Raw genomic sequence first — 24,559 nt, forward strand, 5'->3', positions numbered from 1 at the left:
TTCATAATTGTGTTGAATTTATTCATCCAATTACACTTGAAACAACAGGTTCCCGCAACAACGCGCGGGCATATTTTCTCGTTGTATCTGAAGAGAAGGTTCATATTGACTTGAAATAAATTCCTATTAATTTGTATTTGTATCTCCGGCTAGATATACATGCACAAAATAAGTACAATTGCTATTCTTGCAATTTTCCGGCCACCAATTATACGAGTTCTCGACCAAAGAAAACAAAGACGGCGAAAGACCATGTTGCTCTGTTCAGTTATGGGAAGAGGGAGAGGAAGGAGATACACCAGGATCTCAAATACCTTTTTAATCAGAAAACATGAAAACACCGAGTGGAGTTTAGCCACTGTCACTGAACCAATTTTCTCATATCAAATGGACCACAGAATTTAGAACTTGAAGCCGAAATATTGGATATTTAGATAAATTTTGTGGATACGATCTCGTTCTTGTATTGTTGGAGCAAAAATATAACTTAACATGAACCCTAAATCACATGTTAATCTATATGAGTAGAAGAGTTACCTGTTGAAGACATGGTGGTTGTAAAAGAACTCTTCTACTCATTCAGAGACCTTTATTTTCTAATGGTGATAGACCCCGAAAGTAGAACACTTTCTCTATGAGCAGGGAATTCATTTACACGATGCGATGTAGCCAACTTCCATCTACCGTGGAGGGTTGGTTGTTCACCCGTTGCACCAAATCCCAACCGTGTATGGAGTGGCTTTAGAAGCACGTTGAATATATTTCCTCAATTATAGGATGTTGGTTTTACACGTATTCAACCTCTAATGATTTGCATCACCAACATATTACTTCTCCTTATCACAACTAGTTGAGTCCACATAGGATTCTTACATGTATATCTATACTACTATTGATTTATATGCCTGCAAGTTTAATTCGTGATTTCTGAATTCTCTTTTTCAGGTTTTTAGAATTCCACAACGACTCCCATCATATTTTGTGCTTCAATCCGACAGAAGACGAAATGCAGAGAATGCAAATTGTTAACGATTGACGAACAAATTAAGAATTGTGCAGCTTTCTTAATGAACAAAAGAATTGTATTAAGACAGCCTTCATATTCACTTCGTCAATCGAATCGACCGCCTTATGTCAGGTAATAATTCTTGTTTCTACCCTAATTCACAGAAGAAATGTCCCAAGAAGTCTACCCTCCTCTTCCCTAGGGTACTAGTATAGTGTACATGCATGCAGGTGAATCATATCGTCATATCCTTACAAAGAAAATACTGAGCTCGGGCCCATTATTCCCTTCAGGACTCAACATGTACAAAGTTTCCGAGTCTTTTGAGCCAACAACACGTTCGAAGAGGGCCCGCATATACGCCATTTCGCCATCGGGACCCTCTACCTCAGACTTCCCGGGCAACACACCTGCGCCCATAGTCACTGCCTTGAGAAGTTCCATAACGTTCAAGTCCTCCTCTGTGGCCTCCCTCTTCATTCCATACCCTGTCTTCTTCCCATTGCAGTATATGGTCCACACCGGCTCGTCAATAAGCCTCGTCTTCTCCTTGTCCGCTCTCTTTTCGCATTCCAACGCGATTCTGACCATCCCTGACCCCATCTCCTTCTGCAGCACATTTGTCTGCATGGCCAGCTCCACCACTAGGCTCGGAAGACACCTAGGGGTTTCTTGTACCGAAAGAGACACACGTCCCTTTCGGTACCCAAACAGCGTGCCACTGACCCGAGTGCCAGAGGAGATGGCCCGGCTAGAGTCGAGCCTGCCCATCGGGAGTGAGGGCATCTTGCAGGTGGGGGTGATGATGGGGAAGGATCGGAATACAGAGCGAAAGACGCGGAAGACTTTGGTTTTGCTTTTCTTTTTATGGCATGGTTCGAGAAGGGAGGATTGCTGGCGGGGAAGTGGCGGTGGTGGCGGGACTGTAGATGACGAGGATATTGTTGTGGCTGCTGCCGTCGTCTGATGGTCTTGTGATATTGGAGATTTCGGCTCCCCCATTAATGGCTTTGCTGACGAACCAGGAATGGGAGAATGCCATGAGAGAGAGACACAGAAGAGAGAGAGAAACAAAGCGTACTAGCTAGATTAGACGGGGAGGAGAGAGAGAGGGCAGGGGTGAGGAGTGCAGAGAGAGAGAGAGAGAGGCTGAGTCTAGTCGTTATGGTTGTTATGGGATTTGCGGTTTTGGTTGTGTTTGCTAAGCTTAAATTCCGGACGTTGACCACATCTCTATTTAGCCTTTACTATTTAGTATTTTACCTTGTAGTACTCTCGAGGAGGACCTTATAAACGTGTATATCAAGTTTCATTTAATCTATGAGTAACGCTACTTTTATTTTACTTCCTTCGATCAATTCTTATCACTTCTTCTTTTATATAATTCTGTTGTAGGCCTATTTGACTGAACTGTATAAAGGGTAGAGAGGGAGAGGGGCCGGTGGCAACAGAGAGAAGAGAGATATGTAATTGTAAGGTGTGTGTTGTATCACCTCTTTATCCCTTTATTTATACTAGTAGGATAGGTAGAATCCTTACCCTAATAGGATTACATTTCTAATAGGAATTCATTTCTAATACAAGATACTCTAGATACAATAGGATTTACACAATCACATTCATAATCCAATAGGACTGCAACACTCCCCCTTGAGTGTGTAAATACTCAAACAAAACGTCACATTAGATCTTCAGCAGATGAGGTAGAATAGTTGATGAAGTTGTCGGTACAACAGATGAATGCGAGTCTCAAATATAAGAAAGTAAGTATGCATGGGTAGTAAAACTCACAAAACCTCACTATGGTAAAACCCAAGGCATGGGGAAAACCCATAGACTAAGGAGAAAAGTGAGAAGTATGCATAATGTCTAAAACAAACGTCAAACAGGATGAAAGTAGTGAACTCAATGGAGTATGATCATTCCAAGATGGGTGCCTCATCAAAACCTCATTAGGTAGGAAAAACCCAGTAGGAAAAATGCTCTTAATCGTAGGAAAAAGACCACGTGAGTATGCTTCAGGATACTTCCCCTGAGTTAGACATAACTTCTAAATAAGAGAACTACAAGCAATTCAACTTAGATAATTTACGCATACTGATTCCTTGGATGAGCTTTTGAAAAGTAGACTTGGGCAATGACTTGGTAAAGAGATCGGCCAGGTTGTCCTGGGAATGGATTTGCTTGACTTAAATGTTTTGATGTTGTTGTTGCTGGTGAGAATAAAAGAACTTTGGCGCTATGCGCTTGGTGTTGTCTCCCTTGATGTATCCCTTCTTTAACTGCTCGATACATGCTACATTGTCTTCAAAGATCGTCGTAGGAAGGTTAACAATGGAAGTAAGACCACTAGTGCTTCGAATATGTTCCATAATTGCTTTCAACCAAAAGCACTCTCGCGAGGCTTCATGCAAGGTGAGAATCTCAGCATGGTTCGAAGAAGTCGCAACTAGCGTTTGCTTGGTAGACCTCCAAGCAGTGGCGGATCCAGGAGATAATATTAAGGGGGTCAGTAAGAATAGTGCGCACATTGCGCAAATTTTTTTATACCAGAAATAACATGCATATCGCCATTTCATCGAGTCTTGGTAAGCCTTAAGTCATTTGGAAATGCATACTACACACCTGTTAATGTATGCAAGGGGCAACACCCAAGGTATTCATGGACATTCATCGGGTTTTGGTAAGCCTGAAGTCGGTTGGAGGGCATGTATGAAACCAACTCTAATCTTCAAAAGGGCAGCACTCAAGGTATCCATGGACATTCATTGAAGTTAGGAGGGTCAGCACCTAAGGTATCTATGGACGTTCATCGAAGTTTGGGGGGTCAGCTGACCCTTCTTGCCCCTTAATGGATCCTCCAGTGCCTCCAAGATATAGCGGTGTCTCCAACGGTAAAGACATAGCCCGTTTGAGAACGTGCCTTATGTGGGTCAGACAGATAATCAGCATCCGCGTAACCAATAAGGCAAGAATCAACCCGAGGATCGAAGGGGGTGGCGGCTCCTCTCGAGGATTCATGGGTATAGAACAAGCCCAAATCTGTCGTACCCTTGAGGTAGCAGAAAATGTCTTTAACACCATTCTAGTGTCTGTGTGTAAGCGTGTTGCTGTATCTAGCTAAAAGATTAACAGCGAATGAGATGTCGGGTCTAGTGCATTGAGCGAAGTACAATAAAGCACCAATTGCACTTAGGTATGGAACTTCAGGCTCTAAAGTTTCTTCCTCGTCCGCATTTGGACGGAAAGGATCTCGTTTAGCATCTAGAGTCCGAACGACTATAGGAGTACTTGAAGGCTTCGCTTTATCCTCATTAAAACCTTGTAACACCTTTTGGGTGTAGTTTGATTGATGTACTAGGATTCTATCCAAACAATGCTCGATCTCTAGGCCGAGACAATATCGAGTTTTCCTAAGATCTTTCATCTCAAATTCCGGTTTCAAGTGAACGGCAATTTCCTTAAGCTCTGCGGGAGTTCCGATGAGGTTCATGTCGTCAACATAAACTGCAACGATAGCAAATCCGGAATGTGACTTCTTAATGAACACTCATGTGCATAGTCTGTTGTGCAGCCGCCCTACCCTCGAGGATGGTTCGGCCTTCCAAGGTGGTGTTACAGCGTACGTTAAGTACGTCCATCCTTGTAGGTGCGTTTGCAGTGGGTATATGTGATCTCGTCAACTTTTCTAGATCAATAAAAGCATTTGGTATGCTTTGAGCAATGCTCTGAAGATCTAGAATGCGTCGCACTTCAGTTTCAAATTAAGGGGTGCGGGGATTTAAATGAGACATAATGGGATTAATCCACGATAATTCGCGGTGTTCTACATGAATGTTAGTGATCTTATCTCCCCTAACGACGGGAAGACTATCTCATCGAAGTGACAATCCGCAAAATGTACGGTAAAGAGATCTCCTGTCAAGGGCTCTAAGTAGCCAATAATGGATGGAGAATCATAACTGACATAGATTTCCATTTTTCTCTGAAGACCCATTTTGGTACGTAGTGGTGGCGCTATTGGTACATAGATTGTGCACCCAAACACATGTAAATGCGAAACATCAGGCTCGTATCCAGTAACCAACTGTAACGGTGAATAAGGTTGGGTAGCAGTGGGCCTCAAACGGACCAATATAGCTACGTGTAATATTGCATGGCCCCAGACAGATACCGGCAAGTTGGTTCTCATAACCAAAGTCTGAGCTATTATTTGAAGGCATTTTATGAAAACTTTTACCAGGCCGTTTTAGGTGTGAACAGTGGATACAAGATGTTAAATATTAATCCCAACAGACATGCAATAATCGTCAAAGGTCTATGACATAAACTCTTCAGCATTATCCAGTCGAATCGACTTAATCGGATAATCAGGGTGGTGAGCCCTAAGCTTAATAATTTGTGCTAGGAGTTTCGCAAATGCAGCACTACGTGGGGATAATAAGCAGACATGTGACCATCGCGTCGATGCATCAACAAACACTATGAAATATCTAAATGGTCCGTTTGATAGGTCCACAAATATCCCCTTGAATCATCTAAAGAAAGTTAAGGGTGTCGTGAATAATCTTTGTAATTGAGGGTTGAATGATCAAGTTCCCTAGGGAACATGCTTTGCAAAGCAAATGGCCGGGATAAGATTTCAAGTGATGCCTATGAGATACTTTGAGGATATGGCGCATCATATATCGTCAGAGGTGTCTCATTCGATCATGCCAAAGCAAGAGAGTGTCATGGAACCCAGCCATAGGGTCGGCCACATGGTATGTCTCGAGGGCTCGAATGGTTGTTATGTACAACCCACTAGGGAGACGTTCCAGCTTTTTGTGAATACGCTTCCGGCCATATTCATAAGAAGTGATACAAAGAAATTCAGAACCATTCTCTTAAGTGGTTTCAACATGATATTGATTATCTCGAATATCTCTCAAACTCAGCAACGTTCTTCCGGAATGTGGAGAATAGAGTGCCTCTTTAATGGTTAATCCAGTACCATTGGACAATATTATATGTGTCTTTCCGTATCCTTCTATCAGGTTGGATGGGCCTGAGAGGATTGTCAGAGGTGTATTCTTAGGTACGAAGTTAGTAAAATAGTGTTTTTCATGCAATATGGTGTGGGTAGTTGCACTATCAGTCAGACAACTAACTTCCCCACTAGTCATACCTAGAAATAAATTAATCGAATCAGTCACATGCATAAATATAATTCCATTCATTCAATTAATCAATTCGAGAAATAATATCTATAAAATAATTATCCATAATTCAAAACAAACCAAAACCAAACAAATAATTCCAAAGGCTTAAAAAACAATTATCCAAAAATTAAACCATAAACCTAAGAATTTAGGGGGGAGAGGGAGGAGGGGGGAGGGGGGAGGGGGGAGGGGGTTGGCCACTAAGGGTATAAAAACACCTTAACATGTCTTCAGAAAAATAAAACTTTATTCTTCCATAGAAGCGGATGCCTCCTTAAAATCTGAAACCTCCGGAGTTGTAGTAGCATCTTTGGGATGTTCCACATGCACAAAGTTAGTTTCACGACGGGAATGATACTTGGCAATAGCCTCGAGGTTAGCTCATTATACGCGTGACCAATATCATTTGATCCATAGCAGTAGCACATGTCCATTTCAATGGAATCCGATTGAACGGTTGTTTTTCCCTTATTCTTGAAGTTTAGGGCCAAGGGCAAGGGGTTGGCACTTCTGGGTCAAATGTCCTCCCTTGGATGGGCCTCAGTTCGGTGGACCTTGGACCTATGGTGGGCCTTGTTGCCCATTACCATGGCCACGATGGGGTTTCCGTCGGTTATGGTTGCTAGAATTGGTCTCATACACTTCAGGCGGAGCGTTCGAGCTAGTAGGTTGAGCTTGATGATTTTCATCAAAAGATGAGTGAGAAGTAGAATAGAAATCAAATCAAAAAAATTGGTGAACTTCTGTGCCCTATATTGTTACTGTCGAAAAATATTGGTGGCATTGAAGGTCCAATAGGTCTTCTCTAGGAGATCCTGTTCGGTTAAGTCCTCTTTATAGAACTTAAGCAGTGATCAGATTCTACAAACTTTAGAGTTGTATTAATTCACAGATTTAAAGTCTTGGAAGCGTAAATGGTGCCAGTCATTCTTACTTGAGGCAAGTAAATGTCTTTCTGGTGATCGAAACGATCCGCCAGATCAAGCCAAAGGGTACGTGGATCCTCCTCTGTGAGGTACTCGATCTGTAATGCATCGTGGATGTGTCTGTGGATGAAGCGGTAGCTTTCTGAGCTTCATCGGCGGGTTCATCGTCGATTAGTTCATCGATAGAAGCTCTAAGACTCTTTGCAGTAAGATGGAGCTTCACTTCTTGAACCCACTTCAAGTAGTTTCTTCCATAGACTTCCAGAGCGGTAAAATCGAGCTTGTTCAAGTTCGACATGTCCCTAAACAAAGGGTACAGTAAAACATAGTTAGTCATATGGGAATCCATAGACCTACAAGAACACAGAATACAATATACAATAAAGTGTAGTGAATTTGTGGATTGCTTCAGGAACCCAAGTATGAGTGATTCGGGAATATGAAAGATAGTCAACGGTTCAAAGAAACGAAATAATTTATTGAATTGTTAAAAGTGAGCTTCAGACCAATAATTTTGGATTAATTGTTAGATTAATGGATTGCTGGTCTTAATTCAATACATTGGGACCATTCGAGGTTGATCGTAAAAGCAAAACTAATTATAACATTCAAGTTAAAATTATTTAAAATACCTAAAATTAGCATTGGATTAAAAAAAACCATAGCCCAAGTACGGTGGGCTTGGGTGTCATAGGTAGAGCAACGCCCTAAAGCGGCATGTTGGGCTCGGGTGGCTGTAGAAGTAGCCCAAGACATGGTTGCAGGCCACGGGCTGAGAGATGGAAGGCCCAGCGGCAAGGCTGCTGGCGATATGGGCCGAGACCATTGCACGGGGCAAGCCCAGCCTAAAGCTGGCTTGCAGGCGGTGAGAGGGAATCCTAACCAAAGCTGGGTTTTGGTCTAACGGGCCGTAGAGACAAGCACAGCAAGCCAAAAGCTTGCGGCATATGGGTGGAGGCAAGGCAAAAGCCCAACAACGGCGACAGGCCATGCTGGCGTGGGCTGGGACTTCAGGTGACAAGCCCAACATGGCTTCAGGTTCTAAATTAATTTCAATGCTTTGACTCACAAATTCCACATAGCATAATTGCGTATTGCATGAACAAGTATATATATTGACAAAGTATATGAACACATATACAATATATATAATTAGAAGGAAAATATAAATATAGGAGGTTCATGCATCATGGGGCTCATGCTTCAAGGTTTTTTCAAATATCTTAATTTATTTTAGAAGAACCTAATTGGCAGAAAACAATTGAAAGCCTTTGAATTTTGTAGAAGAGAGCCTCCTCTTATGATCCTTTAGTTCATTAGCTTCTGGTAAGAGTGTGTTGATAACGTGTTGTAGGCCTATTTAACTGAACTGTATAAAGGATAGAGAGGGAGAGGGGCCAACGACAACAGAGAGAGAAGAGAGATATGTAATTGTGAGGTGTGTGTTGTATCACCCCTTATGCCTTTATTTATAGTAGTTGGATAGGTAGAATCCTTACCCTAATAGGATTACATTTCTAATAGGAATTAAACTACTAAAGGGAATATACAAGATACTCTAGATACAATAGGATTTACACAATCATATTCATAATCCAATAGGACTGCAACACTCCCCCTTGAGTGTGTAAATACTCAAACAAAACGTCGCATTAGATCTTCAGCAGATGAGGTAGAATAGTTGATGAAGTTGTCGGTACAACAGATGAATGCGAGTCTCAAATATAAGAAAGTAAGTATGCATGGGTAGTAAAACTCACAAAACCTCACTATAGTAAAACCCAAGGCATGGTGAAAACCCATAGACTAAGGAGAAAAGTGAGAAGTATGCATAATGTCTAAAACAAACGTCAAACAGGATGAAAGTAGTGAACTCAACGGAGTATGATCATCCCAAGATGGGTGCCTCATCAAAATCTCATTAGGTAGGAAAAACCCAGTAGGAAAAATGCTCTTAATCGTAGGAAAAAGACCACGTGAGTATGCTTCAGGATACTCCCCTTGAGTTAGACATAACTTCTAAATAAGAGAACTACAAGCAATTCAACTTAGATAATTTACGCATACTGATTCCTTGGACAAGCTTTTGAAAAGTAGACTTGGGCAATGACTTGGTAAAGAGATCGGCCAGGTTGTCCTGGGAATGGATTTGCTTGACTTCAATGTTTTGATGTTTTTGTTGCTAGTAAGAATAAAAGAACTTTGGTGCTATGCGCTTGGTGTTGTCTCCCTTGATGTATCCCTTCTTTAACTGCTCGATACATGCTACATTGTCTTCAAAGATCGTCGTAGGAAGGTTAACAATGGAAGTAAGACCACTTGTGCTAGTAGGATGTGAGAACGGCGACCTACATGATGGGCGGGCATGCTGGGAAGATCAACTTGGAGGCCTTGGATAGGTGATTGGGCTTTAAACTTGGTTGACTGATAGGGAGAAGATTGGTGTGAAGATTAAATAAAGGGAGATTTTGGATACGGTCCTTGCTCTTCAATATTCTTTAATTGAAACTTTATTAGTTTTCAATGTTTGATTAAAGTCCCTGAATTATGTACACCTCAGCAAATTAGTATTAATGTATGTTATTTTTTTAATTTAAAAAATTGTAATTGCAGTTACCTATATTTATAGAATTAAAAACTCATAATTTGTGATTTAAATTAAAAAAATTAGATTAAACTCTTAAATATCCTTATCATCATAATCTTCACAATCATTCATCAATACCAACCTTAAGGGTACGTTGAGGAATAATGTACTACAAAACATTGGGTAAATCAATACCAGCCTTATGGGTACATTCATCAATAATGGTAGAGAGACGGCAAGGGCTGAAAGTGCAACTAAAGTGGAGGATTGTGGCCCACAAAGGAGGGACAAAGTGGAAGATCTCAAAGGCATTAATACTAACACTAATCTGATCTCAGTTGGTAGCTCAAGAAGGTTTGATAGGGCAGGTATGCTCAAAGTGACGGTTGGTGGGCCAGCTGCAGGGAGTGACACGCAAATTATGATGGAACAGGAGAGGCAGGAGGGAGTTCAAGTCTTTCATTTGGGCTTGGGCCATCCAAGCCAGAGCGGTGGCATGAAAATTCGTGAAAGTAGGGAAAATAGTAAGCCTAGTCAGCCTATTTCTGGTGAATTACAATAGCCCAATACTCTCACAACGAGCTTTAATATGGGGAAGGATGTTATTACAAGTATAAGTGAGACTCTCATGTCTGGTAAGTTTTTTTAAGGCTTGGGCCTAAAAAAAGTTATTGAAGTAAGTGGGGGGAGCCCGGAGGGGCGGGGGGGGGGGGGGGAAGACCAAGGAAGAAGTGCATTACTGGGAGTGGTTCCAATACTAGGTGTGGGAAGAAAAGAAGTCGATTTGATGGAACGGTAATTATATGCATGATGTTGATAGTGGTGTGGCGGAGGCTCTCAGTGAGAGAAGAGCGGGGAAACAACCCCGGGGTGGTGGCTGCTGGCCCAACACAGCCGCAAAGTCGCCATGATCTATTTGTTATGGAACTACCATGGTCTTAGGTCGGACACGGTAGTTCGGGCCTTTCGTGGCCTAACCAAGAAGTATAGACACTCTGTGGTTTTTTTATCGGAGACGAAGATGAATTGCCACAGAATTGATGGAGTTAGGAGAAGAATGAGATATAGTCAGGGATATAATGTTCCGCCAATTGGTGTGGCGGGAAGGCTGAGTTTGTGGTGGCATGAGACAATGGAAGTAAGAGTGGAATTTGCAACAACGAACATCATCCATTTGGCCATTAGAGAATCTGGAAATGGCATGGTCGAAGGCATCTTGGGTGTAAGGAAACCCATATAGGGCGGAAAAACGCGAATTTTGGGATTGGATGAATGGTGTCTTAAAGCCCACGGATGAGCCTTGGTTTTGTGGTGGAGATCTGAATGAATACCTTTAAGACCATGAGAAGAGTGAAGGAAGAGAGGAAATTCGCTATCGTCCACATTTTTTGCATGAATTTATTTCTAAAATTGAGCTCATTGACTTAGTTTTTAATGGGCCTATGTTTACTTGGAGGGGAACCAGGAATAACATGTTAGTTCAAGAAAGATTGGATCGCGGTATGGTTAATGGAAGTTGGCAGACCCAGTGGCCAGGTTCGTCGGTTACTCATGGCATTGTTCGGGGATCTGATCACTGCCCACTCATATTCAACACGGAGCCATCTCAAGTTAAGAGAAGGAAATTATTTTGATTTGAGGCGTGTTGGATGTTAGAGGAGGGATGTTGGGAGGTGATTGAACATAGCTGGAAGGTTAGGGGTGGGAGGACTCATTTGGATAGATGGCTTGGTCGATTAAGCTCGTGCAGGGGGAATCTATTGAATTGGTGCAAAAATAAATTTGGAGGGGAGCGGGAGATTATTACGGCTCACTTGTCTCGATTAGAACAGCTCCAAAATGGCTGGGAAAATAATGTGGAGGAAATCTGGTTGCTCACGGCTACTATTGACCAACTTGAAGAGAATGAGGATATCCCGTGTAAAATGGTTGACTGAGGGAGATTCCAATTCCTATTTTTTCCATCAAACGACTATCAATTTAGGCGGTTCAACCAAATTGAAAAGTTGTTGGATGACAATGGTGTGTGGCGTGATGATGGTGCTAATATTAATCAAGTGATTTATGAACATTTTTCAAGGTTGTTTAAAATGGATGGTCTAAGGGATTGGGGGAATGTGCTCGATTGTGTTCAACCGGTTGTTAGCAATGAAATGAATGCCCATCTCACGGGTCCGGTGACATTGGAAGAGGTGAAGAATGTTGTTGGCTAATCGGTTGAAGGGGTGGCTGCCAAAATCATCTCGCCTTACCAGAACGCCTTTGTGGAAGGTCGACTTATTCAGGACAATATTCTGGTAGCACATGAGGTTTTTCATTTTCTGAAGCTTAGGAAGGTTAAAACCCAGTTTGAGCTTGCTTTGAAAATTGATATGAACAAAGCATATGATCATATCGAATGGGATTTTCTGGAAGCTGTCATGGTTCAGATGGGGTTCCATAGATGGTGGATAGATATGGTTATGGGTTGTGTGTCCACTGTTAATTTCTCAGTTCTCATCAATGGCCAAGCGGGAAACGGTTTTGTCCTTATCGAGGTCTTCGATAGGGGGATCTTTTGTCCCTTTATCTTTTCCTTTTGGTCACGGATGTGTTGTCAAAGTTAATTCATGCGGCTGTGGAGGATGGGTTCCTTGAGGGGATTCGGCTTATGTTAAGGATAAAGTACTGGCTAAAATTCAAGGGTGGAAGCATAGTTTTCTTTCTCAGGCAGGTTGCGAAGTGCTTATTAAGGCGGTTACCCAAGCTATCTCTGCTTACCCAATGCATATTTTTTGTTTCCCTGCAAATTTTTGCAATGAAATTGATGTTGTGGTTGCAAATTTTTGGTGAGGACAGAGAACTGGTGAGCGAAAAATTCATTGGGTTAGTAGGCAAGTTTAAGGAAGGCTGAAGCAGGAAGGGGGATGGGTTTTCGTGACCTCAAGGCATTTAATCTTTCTCTATTGGCAAAACAAGAGTGACACTTATTAATGGAGCTTGATTCTTTATGGGCCTGAGTTTTGAAAGGCAAGTATTATCCTAATTGCTCTTTCCTCAAAGCCAAGAAAGGTTGGAGGGCTTCTTGGGGATGGTCTAGTCTCTTGGCTGGCAAAGATGATATTGCTTTGAATTCACATTGGCAAATCATGAGTGGCAATCAGGTTCGTGTTTAGGTGGACAGATGGGTCCCGGATTTGGAGGGGAGACGTCCCACTCCGGCCCCTGGAGTGGTGGCTGACCCAAATTTTTTGGTGACATCTTTGATCAACTCTCATACTAAATCATGGTTGGAGGATGAGGTTGAAGGTAGGGTAGAGATGCAGTATTTGATGTTTCTATTGGAGACCCCGAGCAAAATGACCGTTTGATCTGGCCACATAAACATAGGGGAAGATTCACGGTTAAATCGGGATATCATCGACTCTTTGATTTGAATCGTCGAAGTTGTGTTTCGCAGCCCTCTTCTTCTGTGGTGGTCAACTCGGGTGTTTGGAAGAGGTTATGGTCTTTGTCTTCCCCCCCCCCCCAAAAAAAATCAAGCACTTTATGTGGAAAGCTGTAAGTGGGGCCATTGCTATAAAATTGAATCTATTTAAACGTAAGTACGCTCATAATCCTTTATGTCCCATTTGTCAATCTCAGGAGGAGTCTATTGAACATGTTTTGCTTCTATGCCCATGGGTGGATAGAGTTTAGTTGGGAGGTATTTTGGGTTTGAGGATTGATAAGGCTGCAATAACTTCTTTTGCGACGTGGCTTGATGGAATGTGGTCCTATCTCTCGAGGCATATTGAAGATAAGCGGAAGGCTTTATCCCATATTGCTTTTGTGTGTTGGTCAGTTTGGAAGGCAAAGTGTGATATGGTTTTCAATTCTAAACTTCCTTCCCCTATGAGGACTATTCTTGCTGCTTCAATGGCCCTGTCTTCTTTCAATGAGGCTATCTGGACGGGGTACAATGTGAATCTCGACGGCTGAGATGTCTATTACCCCTACGTGGTCGCCACCTCCTTTAGGTGTTTTTAAAGTTAACATGAATGCTAGATGACATGGTGTTGTTGGAGGTGGTCATATTAGGTTGGTTATTAGGGACTCAGTGTGCCGATGCTTGGCGGTGTGCAGGAAGTAGATTCGTGCAGCTTCTGCGTTAATGGCGGAGGCTTTAGGGATTTTGGAGGGATGCAGGACTGCTTTGAGATATGGTGTGAGGATGTTGTTGTTGAATCGGATTCGTGGAACTTCATTTCCTGGTTAAATGGGAACATTGAGTAGAGCAATTAGGAGGTTTTCCCGATTTTGTTGGAAATTTGTGGAGCAGGTAGGGCTTTCAGATCTTGTAGTTCGGCTTAGGTGCCGAGAACCTGCAATGGAACGGCTGACTTTGTAGCGTCGCATGAAGGTGCAGAGATGAGTGACATGGTCTGGGTCATAAGACCCCCATCTTCGTTTGTTCGTGTGCTAAATAAGGATGGCCTCCCTTGCCCTCATCTTTAGATTTCTGTTAGGATGAAATTAAGGTGACTTAGGGCTTGTTCCAAGTCTTTGTTTTCTACCTTTTCCTCATTGTGTAGATCTTGTTGGTCTTTCTTGGCCTTCTATTTTTTATTTTTTTTTTGCTTCGGCCCTAGTAATGATATTCCCAATTTCTCAAAAAAAAAAAAAAAAACAAAACAAAACAAAAAAATAATGTACTACAAAACATGGGGTACATTATCTTACAAAAAATTTATTATATAACCTTGGTACCTTCTTCGAATAAACCTCATATGATTGCATACGAGGTTTATTCTATGATTGAGATAAAGAAAAAAAAACGTATGGGTAAACCTCATATGGACTCATGTTATGTATTCTTGTTCATAAGTGGGTAGACCTGGCAATTTCTTACACGACCCATTAACACGACACGTGAACGACACGAAAATAACGGGTTTCGGGTCAACACGATAACTAATCGGGTCAATATCGGGTCACACGATAATAACCCGTTAATAACGGGTCCTTAACAGGTTTACACGAGAGTGACACGCGGATAACCTGTTTCGACACGATAAGAAAAAAGTTATTTTGATGATTTTAATTTTTTAAACTACTAAAAAAAACTTACTATAAAATACAATAGATATAATGAATATGTATATATTGTTTATTAATTATTATTCTATATAAATTTTAAATTTTAAGTTTTATTTATTTATTTATTTATTTTTATAGTATATTATAGGCAAAGATTGAGATTAAAAATCCTAAAACACATTAAAAATAAAAATATCAAGTAATTTAAAAATATTAAACACATTAAAAAAAATTATAATAATTAATTTACATGTGCGAAAAATATGAAAAAAAAAATATGCAAACGCTCGTAATCGCATCCTCTACGCTTCAAGGATGGGTATATGATCGTTTGAATTTTTAAAACCATACAAACTCTCATGAATAGTATTTTAAGGGAGTTCAAAATAAACAAAATTCATAATCATTAATGTATAAGTCTAAAAGATGTGAAAGCATAATAAACGTTCATAATTGCATCCTCAACGCTTAGACGATGGTTACATGGTCGTTTAGATTTTTAAAACCCTCCAAATCTCATGAACAATGTTTTTTATTTGAGTGCAAAATTAATAATAATTATTGTAGAAGTGTGAAAAATGTAATCACTCGTAATGAAAAGCTTTACAACTTTCATGAAAGGGTCAACTCCGAAATTTAGTATGTATATGCTAATTTAGTATTATGTTTTACATTTTTTTGGGTCAAATTATGTTTTTCATTTTATTGATTTAAAATATATTTTTCTTAATAGGTAACAAGTCAGATTATATTACCTGATAATATTAACGGGTTGATTTCAGGTTGGATCATATTACCCATTTACTTTAACAGGTATTACACGACATAACCCGTTAAGCTATCGGATATGACACGAAAACGACACGAACACGAGAAACACGACACGAATGCCAGGTAGTGGGTACAATATTTATAGACATCTGTGTACATTCTAGGACCCAAAAAAAAAACATATAGGTAATTGATATAGGGTACATAATATAAACATAAATTTGCACCCAAAAATTATAAACATGGATTTGCAATATGAATACAAAAATATTTTTTTCCCACTTTTTTTAATTTTTTCGGTAGAATAAACAAAATAAACAAAACGTTTAGGAATTAAATCGTATTGAAAAGGTAATTAATGTAGGATGATAATTAGTTGCATGAAATAGAGGAATTAAACACTCAATAAATTCTCATTTATAATAAATTAATCTAAAATGCCGATGTGGAAATAACTCAAGGACTTCAATCAAAAGTTTAAAAGACATAAGGTTTCAATCAAGAAAATGTCATCATTGGAACCTAATTTTTCCTCAAATAAATGAATGTTGGTGGAGGCGTTAATAGGCTTCATTATAGTGTGATAACGTACGTGTTTACAAACGAAGGATGTTCACTGCGATGCCTTTATTGATCAGTTAACTTCATCGTGGCAGGGAAGTATTCGGTCCGTGCATTGGGGATCGTTAGTCCCCTGCTTGATTTTTGTGGAGAAGCTGGATGATGAGGTTTTTGGAGGTGGAGCAACCTTGGATGTTTCAGAACAATATGGTGTTAGAAGTGGATCGTGCGCATGGGGTTCAATATTGTGGTGTGCCCCTATACATGGGCAATATGTAGATTCAAATCCATTGTGTGCCGCTGTTGAGCATGACATAATTTGTGGTGTTTGCCACGTTTGAAGTGGCCCAGAAAGCCAATAAAATGATATTTTAGAGACATTTTATATGTAAAAATTGTTTACAACTGTCTCATTAGTAACAATAAAGTCCAAATAATGTATAATAGAGAGACTGTAATCTAAAGATGTAAGATTCATGAGACATATCTCTCTCGCACACTAATCCTACATATTCCTTATCGTAGTATTACCAATTGGAGATTTGACAATATGATAAGATCAATACATACTACATACTATGCCTTATCTTTTGAAAGAATGACTAGTCTCTAGTCATCAGCATGAAAGACACCAACACAAGTATGTAGGTACTCAATAGAAAACATGTTCACTAAACGCGATCAAAAGAGAGTTCTCATATGGAAGTCTTACTGACATGTCAAGTAAGAAACTCTAAAGTTGCAATAATGCAATTAGTCCTTAGACCTAAGTAGGGATGACAATTCTAACCGTTAAACCCGATAATCGTGGATAACCGACCGAATTAAACGGATTTGGGTATGGAAGTTTGGGCATATTCTGGATATGGGGAAAAATTGTTTGTATTATTCGGTTATGGTTTTGAATATGGTTATAGAGGTCCTCAAACCATATCCATAACCGAATTCGACCCGATTAGTAAATAATATAATTTATATATAATATAATAGTATAATACACACACACACACACACACACACACATATGTATATATGTATTTGTATATCCATTATTCACCGAACCATTACCTTGAGAATACAAAAGTTGCATTTTGTAGGAAAGTAAAGTTTTGAATCAAAATCAATGTGAACTCAATGGTGCTTATGTGAGATATCAAAGACAAGCCAATATCATCAGTGTTTTAATTTTTATACCCAACAAGATCCATTCATTGGATCATTTTATACATCAAACGTTTAATGACGAAATTAATATCTATTAACTTATAATGTCTTAACTGAACGAATATATTTTTTGTATTGACGAAGATGAATATACCCGTTAACCGATGGGGAATTCGTTATCCGGTGGGTATGGTTATGGATAATACCCGATGGTTAATTTGCGGTTATGGATATGGTTAATTTTCATGGTTATGGGGATGAATATACCATTTTCGTTCCCAAACCGAACCGTTGTCATCCCTAACCCTAATATATGATTCACAAATCTCTGTGCAGAGTATTGAATATAAGAGAGTCCTAAATTATATTCATATGGATCACAAAAATTTAGGAATCTACATTAGAGGCTTGTCATAAACTCCATTCCCCACTGATGTGATTAAGAGTATTGATTTAATTAGATTAGGATGTATTGCATTGTAATTTCAACTAAAAAGGTTCCCGCATTTTCTACTTAGCTTGGTAGCCATGACATACTATTACGTGTCACTCATGGTCCCTTAGGATTACCAATAAGTAATCCTCATTACAGGAAGAGTTAAAAGAGAGTTTTAATTTATAAATCGAATAGTAAGAGTTTAACCGTCCATTGCCTCGCTAATTAAAACCTAATGAATCACAAACTGATAAGCTTAATTTTTTAGAAACTTATTAAGATGATGAGATCAATTTAGTTAGTTAATTGAGTAGTTTAAGATTCATTTAGTTACGTAATGAAATATACGTACGGACGTAAGACGTCATATTGGACCTTAAAAGCGAGTTTGGGGTTCTTAGGTTCATGGGCCTTGACCTATTACGCTTGTACCTTAAGTTGTGTAGTACAATTTAATTGAGAAAACCCAAAAGGCCCATTTAGCTACACTGTCACTTTATTGGCTAGGTTTTCACACTTGTGACTCACATATATAAGCCTAGACCTAGCATTCATATTGTGTTTCTCGTGTCTATATCGTTTTCATATCACACTCGATATATTGACGAATCGTGTCATGTAACACCTATTAAAATGAACGGGTAATATACCTGTCCCGTTACCCATTAAAGACAATACATTTTAAACCAATAAATAATCAAATAAAAAACATAATACTAAGTTAGTATATACATATCACGTTGTCACATAAATATTACTCAAAACATAAAAACACATTCGTTTTTCAAGTATCACATAAATATTATTTAATGTAGAAGTGTGAAAAAAAATATATCTATAAATGCTCGTTATCTTTTTTCTTTTTCAAATTTTCTTTTTTGAAAACATGATCTTTTAGAAGAAGCAGGAAGATGAACGGTTTGAATCGTTGATACTACATTCAGAGTTTTACTGTTAGTAAAAATATGGGTAAATTACATTTTACCCCCTCATGTTTTGGTGCAATTGCAACCTTATACATCATCTTTAAAACATTTCAATCTCATACATTTATTATTATTTCATTTCAATTTCATACATTCGTTAGAAAATCTGTTAAGTTAACCGTTAAGTGATAGCGTGGCAAATATGAAGTCATCATTTATGCTGACGTGGCTGCCAAACGTGTGCCACCACCACTACGAAACCATTTAATAGTGTCGCTATGATAACCGACAAGAAACGTATATTACTATCGGATTTTAAGCAAAATCCGACAGAAAATGGATGCAGTGGCGGATATAATAAGTAACAGAATTGCCAGCGTTAAGAAATAAATTTTCTGACATAAAATACTTTAAAACCGACAGAAATTGTGTCAGATATAACCGACAGAGAATATATTAATAATGAATAAATAAGAGCATTCTCTGTCTGCTAAAACCGACAGAAAATACTAAAATCGACAGAACTTATGTCAGATATAACTGATAGAGAATTTATTAATAATGAATAAATAAAAGCATTATTGTCGGATAAAACCGACAGAAAATATATTAATAATAAAAAAATATAAACCACTTTCTGAATCATTTCTTTCCCTTTCAAGTTGGCTTAATAATTAACAGGATTAAATGTCAACCTTGGATGAACACAAATTTGGGTTTTAAAAGCCCTTTAGAAACGGCTCTTCCTGGTTCCTAATGGGGTTCTTTGTTCACTGCTCTCCAGGTTCCTGCCATATATGCGTTGTATTATGGGGATGCAATAACATATTTTGTTGAGGAGTTGAATGCCTTGGAAGTTGTAGTTGATGATTCTGGAGCATCGAAGATGATCGCTGTCCAGTGTTCAACTTCCTGGGTAAGTTCCAGTGTTCAATTTTTACACAAGAAGTGAAATTTGGACAAATTTGAATTAAACCCCTAAATCTTGCACAACAACTAATTCGACAAAATTGAACTACATAAATCACAAAAAATCCCAAATTTGAAAGTAATCCAAAACCCTAGAAAAATACATGTAGTAATTGCTGAGCTGCCCACTTGAGTTCTAGAGTTCTCCTGCGATCAAATTACACGAAGTCTTTTGCGCGATGACAAATCGAGGTCGAGAACACTTCAGAGCAATGAGACGCAGAAACTACGAAGGGTGGAGAGTGCAAAGTACGGGGTGGAGAGTGCAAGTGTAGAACTGGAAGTAAATGAAGAGAGAAGAGAAGGAGAAGGAAATGAGGAGAGGAGAAAAGGGGGAAGGAAAGGGGAAGGGAGAAGGCACTGGCACAAGGAAAAGATAGAGGGGTTTTATTTTTGAAAATTTTCATTACTATTGGTTAAAACCAACAGAAACATTTTTAAAAATATAAACCGATAGAAAATTTTTATTACTGTTGGTTATAACTGACAGAAAAAAAAATGGCTGCAAAAATCCCCCAAAATTCCCACCCAAAATTTTAAATTCCCCTCCCCAAAATTTTAAATCCCCCCCCCCCACCCCAAATTTTGTTATAATTAAAAAAAATAAAATAATAATTGTTTGGTTTAATAAATAAATAAATAATATGTATTTAAATAGAATACGTTTTTAAAAATTAAATAAATAATTGTTTGGTTTAATAGATAATAACCCATGTAAAATATGCAATAAAGAAACAAAAAGATAATTGTACAATGAAAATGTCATCGCACAAACTAAATATTGTCTAATCAATACTTGAAAAACATAAATAAAAATTTAGCACAAATTACTTTTTCCACTTCAAAATTTAGGCAAATTTAACGGAAATATGCATTCTACGAAACTAGTTTCAATGATCTAACTATCAAACTTGTTTGTAGATATTACAAGATCGCATACATAAACGAAAAAAAACAAAAAAAAACATTCAAATATTAAGTAACGGAACAAAAGTTTTCGACGATTATAAACAAAAAATCACAATTTAACGGTTATTTTAGCTTCAGTTTTGATGATTTTTTTTACAGCTACACTCCTCGACCCTATAAGAATGCAATGAATGAATTCTATCTTCAATTTAAAATATTTACACTAGTGGATAAATCTGATCTTATACTTAATTGAAGTATAACATTAACTCTTAAGTGTTTGTTAAATATATCAATTTGATAAGATATGCATTCTACGAAACTAGTTTCAGCGATCCAACCATCAAATATGTTTGTATATACTCCAAGATAGCATGTGTAAAAAATCGCAAAAAAAAAAAAAAAAAAAAAAAACATTTAGAGATTAGGTAACGGGACTATGAGTGAAAAAAAAAAACATTCAGAGATTATTTTGGCGGTCGCCCAAAATTTTTCTTTGTTCGTGTCGGTTATTTCAGACAAGGCCATGAGTGAAAAAAAAAATTTAAACTATGTGTTTATTTATTTATTTATTTTTAATCAATATAACATTTTAAAATAATAAAATAGTCAATTTCTATATTTTATAACCGTGTCAGTTATAACCACCACCATTAACTTAAAAACCGCCAGAATATGTTAAAAATATTTAAAAAACAAAATTCAAAATTAATGTAGCGGTTATAATAATTTTATGGCGGTTGAATCCGACACTAAATATCCGCCAGGAATTTATGTCAGATATAACCGACAAGATTTCATTGTTATCCGACACTAACTGATTGATGTGCCGAATATCTTTTATCCGACATAATGGCTTATTAAACCGCCACCATCATCTGACACCTAAAGCTAATATTGTAGTAGTGCACGTGACCAAACAATTAGTAAAAAAATTAAAATTTAATTTGAATATTAACATATTAAAATAATTGATTAAAAAATAAAAAAAATTCACAAATTCTTCTTTTTCCCACCCGAGCCTTCTCCCGTCTCCAAACCCGTCCTCCATCACCACCCTCTTCCTCATCACTTTCGCACTAAGCTTTTCCCTCCATCACCACCACTATTCCCAATCACGATCCCCTTCCCCCATCACTTCCGCACCAAGCTTCTATCTCCAGCAGCACCACCATCAATTTCCTTATCCACAAAGCCCGGAGCAACCTAGAAACCCCCAATTTTCCCCCTACCTCACCAAACGACTCGCCCCTGCCACCGACTCAGCTTTAAATGACTCGCTTGACTGGGATGAGTTCAACGACTCTGCTGCCATGCAATCTAAGGAGGAGCTTGACTCGGGCTCTCGGCGCCCCATCTTCGAACCCGACCCCTTCAAGCCTAACCCGCCATCCACCTTGACACTGCGCCCATGGACGACACCGTTTTGGAGATCGAGGAGGAGCTCGATTCAGGCTCCAGGCATCTCTAAAGATGACTAGATCCTAGAGATTTCCCTAAGACCCATCATCTAATTGAATTACTTGGATTTGGGATCTAGGGTTTAACCGCAAAAATGGAATTCGAATCAAATTAGATGCGGAAATGAGGAATTTGGGATTTTTGGTTAGAGAAGGAGGTGCGGAAGTGATGGGGGATGGGGGTGGTGATGGGAGAAGGGTGGTTCAGGTGGGGAAGAGGGTGATGGTGGGAGAAGGGGTTGCGGGCGGGAAAGATGAAGATTTGTGATTTTTTTTAATTAATTATTTTAGTATTTTAATATTCAAATTAAATTAATTTTTTTTATTAATTGTTTGGCCACGTGGCACATGTTTGGCAACCACGTTAGCATAAATGAGGACCTTATATTTGCCACGTCATCACTTAATGGTTAACTTAACTAATTTTTTAACGGATGTATGAAATTTAAATGAAATAATAATAAATGTATGAGATTGAAATGTTTTAAAGATGTTGTATAAGGTTGCAATTGCACTGAAACCTGAGGGGGTAAAATGTAATTTACCCTAAAAATATTGCTCGGAGTTTATAAAGTCTCTAATAACTATGTAACATCGACTCATATTTCAGTTAACTGTAAATATCGGAATGTGATATCAATGATTTGAACCGTTCATTTTTTATATCCGCTAAAAGATTATGTTTTCAAAAAAGAAAATATGAAAAACCAAATTCGGTGAGAGAACAAAGCGTAATCGACAATTGATGGTTAGATATAAATCTAAGGTTTATGGATTTTGGTGTCAGATTTCGGAGTTGACCCCTTCACGAAAGTTGTAAAGCTTGTCAATACGAGTGATTGTGTGTGTGTGTGTGTGTGTGTGTGTGTGTGTATATATATTTTTTATTGTGTTTTATGATGTCTTAATCTCACTTTTAAGAGGATAAAACATTTATGAGTTTGACTATATGAGAGAGAGTAAATAACTTCGTTATGTCATTGACTCTAAAATTGGTCAAGAGTTAACCATATTTCAATCGAACTAACTTGTAATGGGGCTAAGGATGATAGGCTCTTGAAAGAAAGGTTATGGAATTCAAAAATTTTGAGAAAGTATACATTAGAGCAAGCCAAAAACAATAGTACCCCATCTGAATTTCAACTGGAAATATGAACTTTGCATCACAAGCTATTCCTCCAAACCATACAATTGCATACTCAAGCTTTTTACGTATGATAACCATGAACATTAAGAATTTCAGTATGCTAGAAGTATGTTTGTACATAACACATTTCAACACCTTAGCACTCCAATATTTTCCAATCTTTTGATAAATGAATGAAACCCATACTATAACGAGCATCCTACAGATTTTTGATCTTTTCTCTCTATTTAATCATGCTCGAATATACAATGCTTCAATACCCCTCATTTTGACATTTCAATGTAGTACACTCTCCATCCATTTTTCTATATAAACAAAACCCCAACATCACAATCTCTGTAAGACTTTCTCAAAATAATAAAGAATAGGTATATACATAAGAGCTCAACTCCAATATCGGAGCACGGTAAAGAGATGTGGCTAACAAATAAAATGCTTAGTTTAAGGCTCAAAGGCTAGCAATGATGAAATTAGCATATAATGTAGGCATGAAAAGGTAAAACGATCCAAAAATGGCCTATATCCTTTCCAAGTTATTTTATGAATGGATGAGTGAACCAAGAGATATAAAGCAAGTTTTAGAGATACATGTAAAAATGAGAGCATGCGCACAAGAATAAATGAGATTGATGCGTAGTGGTTCAATCATAAATTTTAAATCACTAGATTCACGAGGGTTACAAAAGCTCACTAGATTCACATATGAAACTTTAAATTATGCTCTAATTTCACACCAACAAGACTATGTGCATATAAATTTTTCAAGTCATGATCATCAAAACATATAGTTAAAACAAAGATAATGTAAAGAACTAATGTCAAGCTTAAATTTCTTGAAAGTTATGTACATAAAATCTGAATCTCATCGCTGAATTGGGAACTAGCCACTAAGAACAAGACTAAAAAAAAAAAACATTTTTGGATTTTTCGAAATTTCATTTTTGATGTATTTTCTTGTTTTTCATAACTAAAGCAAAAGGACTGAAAAAAAAAAATGAGATAAAAAAAAAAACGAAAATAGGCAACACAAGGTATAGAAAAAGAATGCCCTTCGACAGAGAAACTTTTCGGGTTTAAAGGAGGAGTGGCAAGTGAAGATGTAGATGACAATCCACCCCCAAACTTGAATTTTAGTATCAGCAGCAAGGTAGAGTAGCTCCAATTTTATGCAAAATCAATAAAACAATGGGTAAGCTAAACAAGAGACTTAGGAAATAATCTATTATTGAAAAAAACTGACAATTAACATTAAACCTAAACCAACTAAAAGATGTAACAATCCAACAAGTAAGTATTAGAATCAAATTCGATTCCCAGCAACGGCACCAAAAACTTGTTGCGAAAATTAGATGACCAAAATTAACCTCATCAAGTCTCAAATTTTTGTGCTTGCAATTGGATGATAGTATTGTGAACACGAAAATTTCCTGAAACGAAA

At 38.2% G+C, this 24,559-nt stretch overlaps 1 protein-coding gene across 1 annotated transcript; it reads right to left on the reverse strand.

Moving 5' to 3' along the window:
• Window positions 1-1,044: 1,044 nt before the first annotated feature.
• LOC103423307 (protein MIZU-KUSSEI 1-like) lies at window positions 1,045-2,139 on the reverse strand. The gene has a single exon (XM_008361378.4). It carries the CDS (start codon window positions 2,006-2,008, stop codon window positions 1,250-1,252), a length of 759 nt encoding a protein of 252 aa, XP_008359600.3. The 5' UTR covers window positions 2,009-2,139; the 3' UTR covers window positions 1,045-1,249.
• Window positions 2,140-24,559: the final 22,420 nt, after the last annotated feature.

Source organism: Malus domestica, chromosome 12 (genome assembly GCF_042453785.1).
Source record: "Malus domestica chromosome 12, GDT2T_hap1".
Lineage (NCBI taxonomy): Eukaryota > Viridiplantae > Streptophyta > Magnoliopsida > Rosales > Rosaceae > Malus > Malus domestica.

Excerpts from the sequence above, each read along its gene's own strand:
- LOC103423307 (XM_008361378.4), bottom strand. The coding sequence starts at position 2,008 with ATGGGGGAGCCGAAATCTCCAATATCACAAGACCATCAGACGACGGCA.